We start from the raw sequence: 14,773 nt of genomic DNA, 5'->3' as shown, positions 1-14,773 counted from the left end.
TTGGCAGTAGAATCGAAGATGATTGCAAGGATTTCATGGGGGAGGGTTGTCATGAGAACATGTATTTTTGAAACCTCTTTTAATATGTGGATTAATTTTTAATCACATGATTAAGTAAATGTTGCACATGTGAGGTGCAACTGGGATTAGAGTGAATTTACAAGCCCGAGATCTTAGAAAATCACGGGATGCCAAAGGCAAAAGTTGCTAGAAGCTATGCCCCACGGGTACTTGGTGGTATCTGGTGCCAGTTGTTGGCCTAGGTCATCCATTTGGCCATAAGTGTCAGGTGATGATACTAGAGAAGTGGTGTTTAATGGTATCTAACGCCAATCTGATGGTCAAAGATGGCGCAAAGACACTCGGGAATGGAAGTTGCCTAGGCAATTTAATTATTGGCTAGTCAGATTATTTTTTAGGGCATCGAAATAATTATTAGATTAATTTTCAATATTTAAAGACTGACAATTAATATTTAATTATGGCTAATGCTAGAAAAACCATTTGGGAAGGCTGTCACTTGTAAAAAATGCCCATGCAAGATTGAAAAACGTCTTTAGAGGTTGGAGAGAGGCATTTTTGGTGTATTCAGCTTGCAAGAGAGAGGTAGCAAATGTTGCTGGTTTGATTTGCAGCCATTAGAGGACATTCTAAGGCAGCCAGGGGCAGGAGAAGACCAATCAATAGCAGGTGTCAGCATCTATTGGCTGTTGAGATAGGGCAGCAGAAGTAAATGATTGATTCTCTTTAGTTCTTTGCATCTATAAGCTGTTGTGGCAGGGCAGCAGCTGCATTTGACTGATTTTCAGTCATTCTTTGCGTGACAAAACTCTGAATTTTTTCTCTATAGCTTTCTCTCTCATCTCCAAGCCATTTCATAGCCTTGCTCTGAAGATCTCAACATTTAGATCCCTGGAGGTTGAGAAATTGCAAATTTCTCTGTTGTAAACCCTAATGTACAACATAAATTAGGGTTTAGCAGTAACATTGGGAAGCGTGTCAGAAATTGGAAGCTTCAAGACTTGGATTTTTTAGGGTTGAAGGTGAATTTCAGCTATATTTAGGTGGAGGACTAGGCAGCTATTGAATTTTGAGCATTTCCATCGTCTATGAAGTGGGCGAAGGCCAATTAAGTGCCCGAATCAAGGGGCAATTCAGATTGAAGACTTGTTGGTCACTGAACAGCAAGGGGAGTTTGGATTGTGAAGGGGATTGGGAGAATCCCATTGTGAATCAACTTTTTCTTCAATAACGCTGAAGAAATACCGAAAAGGGTGTCAATTTTGGGGCCAGTCGGGTGTGCATTGTCCAAGATCAGTAGGTAAATTGGTATTTTCAGATTTGTATTTATTGTTTGCTGCTATAATTAAGTTGTAATCAAGGATTTACCACCCATGCATGGAAGGAAGGCTGGTTTTTGGCCACCTGTGGGAGTTATCTAGCCTTTGTTCCATTATAGTGTTAGATATCTTCTTTAGCAACACGGGCAGTCCGTCCTTTGTAATTGGACAGTTTGGAGGTTGTGATTAGTGAGTTTTTAGATTTACTCTCTATGTCAAAGGGGGATTTAGAGTGGGATTCAAAGGGGATTTTATTTCCTTGTCTTTAGAGGTGGATCTTCTTTTTTCAATTTCACAGGGGGTCAGTAATCATTGTGTGGTCCTTTCCATAGCTTGGCGAAATGCCTTCACATTCTTCGTCTTCCCTTAGATAGGGTGGTTGGCGTCGAGTGGCCCTCTCACCTATTGACATCCAAGATATACAAGTTTTACATAGATCAGGGCCTTTGATGTTTCAACCATGATTTGGTGACCGTTCCTTCACATTCTTACCAACATGAAGAGATGGAGCTAGTGGCTTCGCTTTCGAAGTTTGAGTTTTGTGCACCATTAACATATCCTATCTATTGGTCCTCATTATAGGTTTCCTTTCAAATCGAATACTTGGATTACCTGGTGGAGAGTATCTTTTTCACTCCTTCTAGGGTACTTTTTTGGGCTTCAAATGGGGTGGTGAGATACCAAATCCATTAAATGCATTGTATTCCATTAGTTCCTAATAGGATCTCCGTTCGTAGCCCCCTAACGGCTCTATTTTTATTGTTATAAGTGTTTGGATGCTACTCGAGACAATTGGGGTGCCACCTTAGATAGTTCAATGACTCATGTGCCTATAAGTAAGGCATGGACATTCATCTTTTTGACCCCCAACACTTCTCACATTCATTCACTCCATCTTATTCATTCCTTATCAGTTCATTCACTCCATCACACTTTCAGCCTCAACCCTCTACCATTGTTGTCTACACTCCTATCCCAACGGATATCAAAGATCCAGCTCCAGACACTCCAAATGGGTGTGTTTTGACTCCACACAGCTTGGCGACGTGTTCTTTATCATTTCATACCTCCTTGGATTGTATAACAGATTATCTTCATCATTATTATGAGTTTCCAGCACCCAAGCTATAGTTTCCAGCCATCATCCACCTTTTGGAGGCTGCATTTGCTGCAAATTCAGGCTGTCTACTGTCACGAAGACGTGAAATTTTGAGATGCTTTAATCTTGCTGATAACATTTGATTAATAGCGATTAAGTTATTAATCAAATGTTCAAGGTTGTTTAGCACATGTGATGCATATGGCAGTTATTTCATGGTAACAGTCAAAGGACCTTGAGGATGTAGTGGGTGTCAAAGGCAAAGGTTGTGATAAGTTACGTCAGTTAAGCTTTGGGGATCAGTTGGTGTCAGTTTTGACACTAGGAAAGTTATTTGGCCAATAAGTGACCGGGTGATGAAGGACATCAGTTGATTGAGTGGAATGCTATCCTCAAGGTCTTTAGGTGATGGAGATGATGCCGTAATATCTACAGAATGGTGACTGTTGTCAAGATGACTGCTGGGCAGCCAATTGGAGGAGAGAGTGTGACAGTGCTGTGAAGATCTCTCAAAATGAGTGGTTGCAGTCAGGAGACTGCTTGAGATGTCTGCTATAAAAGCTGGCTGCTGCAAAATGCAGGGGACTGATAATGATGGCGACAGCACCTTGATGATGAATGACTGCTGGATGGTGGCCAGAAAGTTCAAATAAATGCAGATGGGTAGTAATCTCTTACTGGGTGGTAGTCGGGGTGGCAGCTGGTTGACTTGGGTGAACCTCTTGCTGATCAGGAGGCAGCTCCAGACAGCTCTAGATTGGGCAGTAGCAGCGGCTCCAGTAGGTAGCATCCACCAGGCATTGGAGGAAGAAGAGGAAGAAGTCATGGTATCCACAATCTTTAGTGATGATAGAGACACTCAACTAATGCTTTTGTATGCATTGACACAACCACCTTGAGAGCATCCACTGTTAATTCCCTAAACTAGATGATATTAACATCTAGATTTTACATTTGTGCTCAGGTCTGAAGTCGATTGAGGCTGTGCTAAAGCTAGTTGATAGCTTTTGCTTCTTGTGGACTGTCTCACTTGTTTTCATAAGCTCTGACCAGTCACCAAACTTTGCTGAAAAATGTCTACCCTTTTGAATCTGAAGAGCCATTACAAAAAAAATAGCCAACAATAGTGAGAGAAAAGGATGCTTTTGGTGGCATGGGCTGTTCTAAGGCTGTGGTGGCAGTGCTAGCCCTAATAGGATTGTTCCTTGCATGTGTAGTGTCTGTTTTGTATCTTCAGACTGTCTTTGGACATCTTTTGGACCTTTCCTCCACTGTTTGTTGTCCTCTTTTGATTAATCTGAGACCCTTTTGTTTTTTAGCTGGCTGCTCCCACTTCTCAAATGCAGTTGCCAAATCCATAGCTTGCTCCAAGGTGCTTGGTTTTTCTGCTTTAACTCTGCTAGTGTGAATTTAGAAAGGCTATTCAAATATTGGGCTTAGCTTTCCTGTCAGTGAAAGAGAAGTTACTAATCAGAAGGAAATCATAAAGTTAGGTGAAATGGCACCTTACTCTTTGTCTTGAAGGATTGCAACAGGGGCTTGTAGGTGTTGGCAATAAAATCACATATCAGCTGTTGTGGAGGGACTGAGGAGGTAGAATTCATGTCAGCTCAGGTGAAGGTACTGTGCATCCTAAGGTGAGATTCCTGCCAGGATGGCTCATCAGTAAGTGGCTTTTGAACATTGAGGATTTTGAAGCCCTCCAACTTCTGTGCAGCAGAAACAGTACTGTTGACCTCCTAAGTGTTGATTACCTTAATCTAAAGCCCAACTAGTGGAAACTTTACTTGCACATATCTAGCATGGTGCTTAGTTGGTTTTTGATGGCTGGTGCCTGTGTAGGCCAACTTTTTTTGTTGTTTATTTGTCTTTTTTGGAGGGATGAGTTGGAGCTATGAGGATCTGAACTCTCAAATGTCATGATTGCTGTCTCTTGACACGGTTGGTCTTTTCACTTTCACTGATTTTCTTGTTGGCCTTTTTTCCTGGTTGGAGTTACAGAAGTAAACACGTGTCTAGCCCAGAATCTTGAAGAACAGCAAAATATTCTGGTCCAATGTGCAGAGCAGCTCGAAGTTAGTGAAATGGCTCGGACAGCCTTAGTCACACATTTGAAAGAAGCCTTGCATGAACAAGTAAAGAAGATCAAAATTTAGATTTTAATTTGGATTGACAATGACCAGTGTATTATTCTTCTAGCCTTGCTGCAGTTTTTGGTGTATGTTTATGGATTATTTGACCTGTGTGCAGGAAACTAGGTTGGAGCTTGTACGAACACAGCTTCAGGTTTGTACAGTTCCCTCCTCCTCGATATAATCAATTCAAAGTCAGTTTACTTGGAAACATAGCTGATGCTTAGCACTATGTAAGGTAATGATTTTGGAGCTAAATTGCATTGGATTGACAAAACTATTTAAGTTTAAACTCCCCCATGAACCAAACCATAGAAACAAGGAGTTTGAGAAACAAATAACCTTGCCAGCATTCAACTTGTGGAGGAGGTAGTGGTTTCACCTACCTTAAAACACCTTCATGTGCCCTGTTCGTATTGTATTCCATTCCCATCCTCGTTCCCCATTTTTTGCATTTTTCATGCTTGGTGACCATGCTATATATACTACAGAGAGGTTGATAAGTGTCAGAGTGCAGCAAATGCGGAAGCGTATGGAGAAGACCGAAAGACAACGAACACGAGAGAGAGGGAGAGAGAAAAGCGACAGTAGAAAGCAGAAATCTGCAGTAAATGAATGTTGAAATGTACAAGGCAGATATACAAACGGGCTGTCAAAGTATATCCTCAAGGTCTCTCTCTCTGCCTGAAACACAGGTGATTGTGGCCTGGCTAAATGCTTAGTCTAAATAGCTAAAAAAATAGCCATAAAATGACGAAGTCAGCCAGCTTAAACTGGCTGACGAGCTGCGAAAACTGCCAACTGCACATAAAATAATAAATGAATCAGCGATCTGCAGTACATGTGCCATGTGGCATTGCCACCTGCCCAAAAACAGTCCAACCTGCCTGAAATAAGGTGCCCACCCCTGAAGCTCGCTGAAAATGCCCAAAATTGATAGGAAATGCATAATTGTGCTCAAGAGAACTAACTACACAATTGTAGTTTGAAAATGCCAGTCTAGGGGATGATTAAATCTTTAACATGCCCTCTTAGATCCTGGACAAGGCATATGGCTTAGGGATCTAGAGTGCTGTCAAAGAATGACCTAAGGAAGTGTAAAACAAAATTTGCCAAATTGTCTTCTGTTTTGCAGTATACCACATCAGTGGTCTCATCCAAGATCTTCTCTTGAATGATATGGTACTGTGTCTCAATGTGCTTCAACCTAGCATGAAACATAGGGTTATGTGCCAAGGCAATGCAACTCTCATTGTCGCACTGAAGAGTCATAGGACTGTCTGCGGGCAGCCAAGTTGTCCTAGTAACGTCCAAAGCCACACTCTCTCACATGTGGTAGAAGATGCCGCTCTATACTTTGCCTTTGTAGAAGAAAGGGCAACTGTGGGCCGCTTCTTGCTACTCAATGAGATAACACCTGTACCCAAAGGAAAGCAATATCTTGTCGTCGATCTTCGTTGGTCAACATCTTTGGTCCAATTTGAATCCGTCCAGCTTGTAAGGATTTAAGCCGAATCTCAAGTACCTATTGGATAATGAATATCAAGATCGAGGGTCCCCTCAAGAATTGCAAAATTCTCATAGCAACCTTACAATGAACAAGATTAAATTCACTCATGTAAGCAAACCTATAGGAAAGCACAAATTAATCTGAGTGTTAAGGAGCCATATCAATGACCCAATTAATTGCTTGTAGTGGGTAGCATCGCTATAGATCTCCATTAAGGTTATAAAGGGCCTTCTTTAACTTGTACACCTTCACTATGGATGAAGAAAAGCTAGGAAGCTGCTCAACATAGATCTCCATTAAGAAAGATAGACTTCATAGCAAGCTAATAAATGGACCATCTCCTAGGGCCAGCTAAGGTAAGAATGGCCCTAATGGTAGCCATCCGATCTGTAGGTGCAAAGGTGTCATGAAATTCCCACCTTAGCCGTTGTGCGAAGTCCTTTGCAATGAGCCATGCTTTATGCTTATCTAGAGTGGCATCACTATGATACTTGGTCTTAAAGACTCATTTGACTCCAATCACCGTCCTATGAATGGGCCAAGGTACAAGATCCAAATTGCCATTCCACTCAATTGCATTCAACTCTTGCTCCATAGCTTTCTTCCAGTGATGTGACTGTAAAGTCTTCTTCAGGTAGGTGGGCTTCCTATCATGCATGGCATGAGATATCAAACAACAGTTAGTACAAACAAGCTCAGTGGAGTATGCCAAGGTTGTCAAGTATGAAAGGTACGATATGGTATGGTATGATAAAATACGGTAGTAAATGGTACCTTATAATTTTATAAGGTATGGTATGATATTAGTACGAAAAAAAAGTAACTAATTAAAAAAAAACTATAAATGATAAGACACATGTTTAAAGTGTAAAATTGTAAATAGGCTATAGTAATGCCATTATAAAATGATATCAATGATCATACATGATACAATTGTCATAGGAGCCACGAGTCGGATAAGTCATGATGGACTCAAGAGTTAGGAGTGGAATTCGCCAATGTGGATACAATCATTAATGATACATCGTACATCATAATCATCATCATCATTTCAGAGCTCATCAAGAGAGTTTGAAGATGACCCCTCACCATCGGATGATGAGATACTCTTATACTCATCCTCACTAATGAGGTTACCATCATTATCAAATGATGGCTCCCTAGGCAATGGTTGTATAGCTAGAGGTAAGGTGGGGATATCATCATTAGGCATGGGATGAGAGCTACTAGAGCTCCGCCTCACATATATTTGCAAACCACTCGAATCATCCCTTGTTGATCTTGGAGGGTGCCGAATGACCATGCCCATGCTAGCAATTGTTGCAACTTGAACTCCTAGAACTGGTCAAACTCCTCGCCCATGGGTGCACTGATTGTGAGTGTCATGAGTGTTTGCTGCTATGAGTTCTCTATAGAGCTCTGCAAAGATGCTCCTCCGCATCAATCTCTTGGTGTACACTCGGAAGAGTGTCGCTTATCAACTTGAATGTATCAATAGTCATCTACACAATGCACATAAGATTATAAATACTAAATTGTTAACTTGTATATAATTGAAAACAACAAATTTAAACTTGACTTAATCAAAACGTTAAGTGTTTACTTGCTTTGGACTACCCATGGTCATCATGTGTGCACGCTATGTTAATGATGTAATCATGTATGCGCACTGTGACTTCGTGATTACCGTGCAAGCTCGTGTCTTCACCAATGTTGCTCTAAAGAAGTGAATGAGAAGGTCTATGGTGAACTCCTTGCAATCACTCATATGTGACACCTAAAAAAGAGAGTCACGACAATCACGATCCCACGGACTCTCTACTAGAATTGCTCATTGAGGCACAAGCGTTGCATGGATTTCACCTCCTCTGTTTCATGCTCATTCCACTCATTCCATAGAGTGGATACCATCGTCTGGCGTAGGGCGGCGGACCGCATCTTGTAAAGGCACTCCAACAGCAACCACATATAAGCAAAATGAGTTGAAGAAGGCTTCTTCAACTCAAGCGTGCTATGCTCGCGATACATCACAAGCACCTTCATCTTCACCTTGAAGAAGGTGATAATTGATGTAGCCTTATGTACCACTCTCTTCATCCATTTGAGCTTCTTGATGTCTTCTATGAGCCAGTCCAAACAATGACTTGCACATGGAGTCCACACTATTAAAAGAAACTCGGCCTCAAGCAAAAGGCCCATGTGTGACAATTGGATGCATTGTTAGTAAAAGCTTGCACCACATTTGACGGGTCCACTTACAACCACATTATACATGGCACAAGTTCAAAATTATGATAAGGAAAGCTCCGGGGGGACATGAATTCAAAATTATAATAATGAAAGCAATAACTTTAAAATTTAAAAAGACAATGTATATCTCCATGATAGCTTGCTGAATGCAGCGGTAGATGAATGTATTGGTCGTGTTTCTTCCCCTCTTGCTGGTGTCTACAACCCACCAAAAATATGTGCCGAGTCGACATGAAACGAGTATGTTGATGATGCCTTGTTTCCTATGGTCTCTCCATCTGTTTAGTGAGAATGGAGCAACTGTATTTTGTCCATGCGGTCCGAATACGATCAAGGGCTTTAATAATTCTCTCCTTCTCTTCATCCATCTTCTTCATCCTCATGTCATTGTATGTAAACTCACCATCCTTCACATGAGGCCACATTGGTGATGGTTCTCCCTATCTTTCTCCATTGCTCATGCTTTAGGACATTGAATGCAAGATTGTACTCAATCTCACCGTGTGTGCAATCTCAATGTTTCTCAGCTGGGTCAGATTGGGTGACATTCATGCAATTTTGTACCTGAAATTTTGGGGATTTGTGCAAAATTTGGTAAATTTCTGCATTTTTGCCTGTGTGGTAGCTGGTTCATGTACAAATAACAGAAATTTATTTCTGGTTGAGGAAGAACAGCAAGGTGTTTGCTAATTCAGCTTGTGCCTTTGCACTTCAGGGGCATTTACTCTTGTGTTCGTGATAACATGGCTGCAACTTCTTCTAGTTCAGACATCAAGAGTTTGATGGAAATCAAATGGTTTGATGGTCATGGGTTTGACCTTTGGAAAGACTGTATGCAGGGCATATTGTTCCTAAAGGATTGTGAGGATGCTTTTGTAGGAAGATAAACCCGCACTAATGTTTGATGTAGATTGGGCCAGAGTTAACAAAACGGCTGTGGCTTACATTAAGATGGGTGTCACTGATGACATCAAGGGTTTAGATACAGGTTATGCAATATGGGAGAAGTTGAAAACTACCTATGAAATCACCACACTTGTTAATTAGGTGCATTTAATGTGCAAGTTGGTGAATATGCGACTGGACGAGTCAAAGCCGGCAGTTGGGCACTTGAGTGCATTTACAAGCATTTTAAATTAGCTCAAGGATGCAAATTTGAACTTTGATAATATGTTGAGGGCGATCTTTTTGATCATGACACTGCTTGACTTTTGGAATACCTTGGTGGTTTCACTTGGCAATAATCCCAATCTCTCATACGATGGGGTGAGGGGTTCAACCTTGAATGAAGAAATTAGACATATGTCTAGTGGAGAAGGCAGCAACTCAGCTTATAATGTAAGAGGCAGGGCTGAAAAGAAAAATGCAAATGCAGGACAGAGAAATAGAAGCAAGAGCAAAGGAAAGGAAAAGAGTGACATTACTTGCTATCATTGTGGTCGAAAGGGTGACAAGAAACTTGATTGCAGGTATTACAAGAAGGAACAAGAGAGAAAGAAGAATGCAGGAGATAAAAAGGAGGAGGAGGATAAGACAAATGCATCTGAGGTAGTCAAAGGCAAGGAAAAGGCCAATGTGGCCTCTAGTGTGGTCATAGAGTAGCTTTCAGATATAGAGGCTGATGTATTTTGTGCAGTTGATTATGATGCCCTTGTAGCACTTTTGTCAGTTGATGATGGTGTCACTCAGACTTGGATTGTAGACTCTGGTGCCTTTTTCCATATAACTCCTTGCTTGGAGTGTTTTGCTATGTTCAATGCAGGCAGTTATGGAAAGGTGTATCTTGGAAATAACCATGCTTGTAGCATTGATGGGATTGGCACTGTACACTTGTCTTTAGACAATGGGCAAAAGGTTGTGTTGAAAGATGTGAGATATGTGCCTGGCATTAAAAAGAGTTTACTATCTATTGGTCAACTTGACTTGCATGGTTACACTACACTGTTTGATTTTGGTTTGTGAAAAGTGAAAAAGGGTTCCATGCTGATTGCAAAAGGAACCAAGAAGGGCACTTTGTATTGTTTGCATTGTGAAGGCTTGAATGGCAAGTTTTCTGCAATTGCTGAAATTTGCAGTTACTTGGAGTTATGGCATAAGAGATTAGGCCATATGAGCCAGAAAGGACTTGATGTCCTTATCTCTTTGAAGAGAGTTGATGGAAAAGGCTCTAACCTTGACTTCTGTAATGAGTGTCAGTTTGGAAAGCAAATAAGAAATTTCTTTTACTCTGGTGTCTCTCGTAAGTCCAATGTCTTGGACTTAGTGCATTCTGATGTATGTAGTATGCTAGTGAAATCGTTGGGTGGTGCTGCATATTTTATCTTCTTTATAGATGATTGTTTCAAAAAGATTTGGGTATACCTGTTGAAAAAGAAAAGTGAAGTGTTTGCTGCTTTTAAAAATTTTCATGTATTTGTGACCACTCAGACCGGTAAAAAGCTGAAATGCTTAAGAATCAATAATGGGGGTGAGTTCACATCAATTGAATTGAAGTCCTTTTGTGACTTGCATGGTATTAAGAGGGAGCTTAAAGTCCCTTACAACACTTCTTCAAATGGGGTGGTTGAAAGATATAATAGGACTTTCTGTGGAAGAGTGCGATGCATGCTGTCCACTGCTAATCTCCCTCATGAATTTTGGGGAGAGGCACTCAAAACTGCGGTTCACATTTGCAACCACTCTCTGAACATGTCCTTAAATAATGGCATCCCTGAGGAGGTTTGGTTTGGCAAATCGGTCTCATATGACCATTTACCCATATTTGACTGTGATGCTTTTGTGTATGTTAGGGATGACCTGAGGAACAAACTTGACCCAAAATCCACCAAAGGCATTTTCATGGGCTATGGTGATGAGGGTGAATTTGGCTATAGAGTGTGGTTACCTCAGTCTAAGAAAATTATTCGTAGTCGCAATGTTGTGTTTAATGAGGCAAAAGTGCTAAAAGGTACTTTGGCCTCAAATGAAGATATGAAAAATGTCAAATTTCAGAGTTGAAGCCACCTATTACTTCAGAAAATGAGCCGCATGGTGCTGTACCACAGGCTGAAACTGATGATCAACCGGTTATTTTTGAGCTAGATGATGATGGACAGCGATTAGGAGCACAAGGAGGTCATGGAGGACAGCATGAGAGACTTGCTGATTATGAAAATACAGGTGCTGGTAATGAAAATAAAGGTGCTGAACAGCATGAACAGCATGCTGAAAATGGCTTACAGCAGCCAATAAATGCTGAAAATAATATACCTCGAGATATAGACACGATTCCTGAAAATGTTGATCATTGGGTACGCAAGTCTACACGCGTAAGAAGGCAACCACATAGGGTTGACCCCTCTTTCTATTATGTGATGCTTACAGATGAGGGTAAGCCTCTTACATACAATGAGACCAAGTCATGCGAATTCAGAAGTAAGTGGGAGCTAGCTATGCACGAAGAGATTAAATCTCTATATGCAAATGATACTTGGGATCTTGTGTCATTGCCCAAGGGAAGGAAGCCACTTCCAAACAAATGGGTGTACAAAAAAAAGATAATTGATGGGAAACCCAAGTACAAGGCAAGACTAGTTGCCAAAGGGTATGTAGAAAAGGAAGGGATTGACTTCCAAGAGGTCTTCTAACCTGTTGTGAAGATGACGACTCTATGTGTGCTTTTTGCTCTCATTGCTGTATTGGACTTAGAGTTATACCAAATGGATGTAAAAACAACTTTCTTGCATGGTGACATTGATGAGGAAATTTACATGAAATAGCGCAAGGGCTTTGTAGTTCTTGAAAAAGAGCAGATGGTGTGTAGACTAAAATGCAGTCTATGTGGGCCGAAGCAAGCACCACAGTAGTGGTACAAAAAGTTTGACACTTTTATGCTATCTCATGGGTTTAGACGCAACCATGCAGATCATTGCTTGTATATGAAAAGGGATATAGATGGTAGCTCCATCATACTTGTTTTGTATGTGGATGATATGTTGCTAGCTGGGAAAAGAGAGATTAGCTTGGATGCTCTCAAAAATCAGCTGAAATCCGCCTTCTTCATGAAAGATTTGGAGAATGTAGAGCATATTTTCGGCATGAGGATTCGTAAAGATAGAATGCAGAAATTACTGCTTTTTTCTCAAGAAAAGTACATTGAAAAGGTACTGGACAGATTTAACATGGCTGAAGCTAAGCCTTTTGGGGTGCCCTTACCTCCTTATCTTAAGCTTAGTAAAGCTAACAACCCAAAAGTTGACGTGGAAGCAAATGCTATGAAGGGAGTCCCTTATGCATCAGCTTGTGGCTCTCTTATGTATGCTATGGTTAGTACTTGTCCAAACATTGCTCATGCAGTGGGAGTTGTTAGTAGGTTTATGTCAAATCCTGCCAAAACGCATTGGGAGGCTGTCAAGTGTATTCTTCGCCGGTACACAAAGAAAGTATATTTGCTATGGGTAGGGTGCACTTAGTTTGCAGGGTTTTTGTGATGCAGACCTGGCAGGTGTCTTGGACACTCTTAGGTCCACTAGCGGGTATGTCTTCACAGTTGTTGGTGGGGCTGTTTCTTGGTGTTCCAAGTTGTAGAACATCGTTGTACTCAGTACCATTGAAGTTGAGTACATATTAGCTACTGAAGCTTCTAAGGAAGCTATATGGTTGAGTAGACTTATAGAGGATCTTGGCATATCTATGGGTACTACAGTTTTGGGATGTGATAGCCAGAGTACTGTGTATTTGATTAAAAGTGCCATGTATCATTCACGCACAAAGCATATAGATGTGTGATATCAGTTAATGAGACAAATTCTCGAAGATGGTCAAATCACATTGACCAAGATCAAAACACAGGACAACCATGCAGATGTTCTCACTAAAAATCTAAGGAAAGCTCAGCATGAGCATTGCATATGACTAGTGGGTGTTGGTTAGAGGTTCACTTTGGACCTTTAAGTGGGAGGTTGTTTGGATAAAGGCCTGTTTGACCTCCATGTAAAGTATACACAGATTATTTAACTGTACATGTGAATGCACCCTTACGTGCCCCAAGTATAAATACATTTTATTCTTTGTGTACCAACACATTATTGGTACACTCATATCGAATTGTACTTTCACTCTCTCTCCGTGACTCTAGCAATCACTCTCACACTCTCCTCGAACTGCTACTGCACATTCCTAGTTGAGCTTCAAGAGGGATGAGGTGGGAAGATGATGCTTGAAAAGAGAGGGGATGGGAACTTGGAAGAACAATGAAGAGGGAGGGGATGGGGGAAAGAGGAGATGATGCTTGAAGAGGGAGGGGATGGGACGTTGATGCTTAGACAAGAGTGTGGGGATGAGCCTTGAGGAGAGAATGAAACTTGAGAGAGTGTGCAAATGAGCCCTAAGTTGAACACTTGTCCCTTTTTGTCAAACGCTTGCCCCAAACCCCACTAAAATGCACCGAAATGGTTCTAGATAGCCGGTTTGCGTCCACAGGGTGGGTGGCAAAAATGCATTAAAAAATCTTGTACAAATTTGTATGGTACCATATATACCTATATGGCATGAACTGGTTCATACGTCGTACGAAGACAACCATGGAGTATGTGTGGTTCCTTTGAGAGCGCTGCCATCTTGCAGTTACCACTTCTTAGGGACTCCCTTAATCCTTGAATCATAGAGTGGATCGTGATCCCAACGAGGAGGAGACAGAAAGTCTCCTTGCCGCTCTGTTTCTATCGAAGTCTCTAGAATATCCCTTGGGGCTGGCTCAATGGGTGAATGTGGTGGTGAAGCAATCTCCTCCATTTAGGGTGGAGCCTCAATAGGAAGGGGCTTGAAAATTTGAAGGCATTGGAGCAAGTGCCCAACTGTCACCTGAATTTCCAAGGATAGGATGCTCAACACCTCTCTTTGTAGCTAGAAACTCCATGAACCGAACATCTTGACTCATGTAGAGCTCCCGTGAAATAGATTATAAAGCTGTGTCCTTGGGATTGCAAGCTATAACCCACGAACACCTGTCTTTTTGGAAGCTGGCTCAAACTTGTCCCTCTTTTTCTTCAGGATATGAATATAAGTAGCGCACCCAAACACCTTGAAATAAGAGACATCTGGTTTTCGACCAAGGTAAGTCTCAAAAGGTGTCATACCAACCATGGCCAATGTAGGCGATCAATTAAGGATGTGGAGGTGTTTGTTGATGCTCCATCATAGTCCGTGCCATCTCAATCACACTGATTCTTCTGCTTCAATATGCCATTCTCCTGAGGGGTACTTGTGGTGGCAAACTCTTGATATATGCCATGATTCGGACAAAACCGAGTTAGCTCATGGAAGACAAACTCCTGTCCCTTGTCAAAACATAGGGTCTTGTGTTTCCTGCTAGATCTGTTCTCCTCAAAGATCAACGAATCCTGAAAGTGTAAGAATTGTTGAGAATAAATGGTCACTGTGCCTTTTACGGTGTTCGGGTGTG

General features: G+C 41.3%; 1 protein-coding gene across 5 annotated transcripts in view; it reads left to right on the top strand.

Annotated features, from left to right (window-relative positions):
* LOC148023104 (uncharacterized) overlaps nucleotides 1–14,773 on the top strand; it is a 111,580-nt gene that overhangs the window by 64,607 nt on the left and 32,200 nt on the right. For all 5 annotated transcript variants that reach the window (XM_087696092.1, XM_087696090.1, XM_087696093.1 and 2 more), the window contains 2 exons: nucleotides 4,441–4,574; nucleotides 4,690–4,725. In XM_087696092.1, the coding sequence (XP_087552218.1) occupies nucleotides 4,441–4,574; nucleotides 4,690–4,725 (170 nt within the window). The remainder of the gene's footprint in view (nucleotides 1–4,440; nucleotides 4,575–4,689; nucleotides 4,726–14,773) is intronic.

This window comes from Lygodium microphyllum, chromosome 16 (genome assembly GCF_053477565.2).
Source record: "Lygodium microphyllum isolate KBCC chromosome 16, Lygodium_microphyllum_v1.1.10, whole genome shotgun sequence".
In the NCBI taxonomy this organism is placed as follows: domain Eukaryota; kingdom Viridiplantae; phylum Streptophyta; class Polypodiopsida; order Schizaeales; family Lygodiaceae; genus Lygodium; species Lygodium microphyllum.
This window is presented reverse-complemented; position numbering and strand designations above follow the sequence as displayed.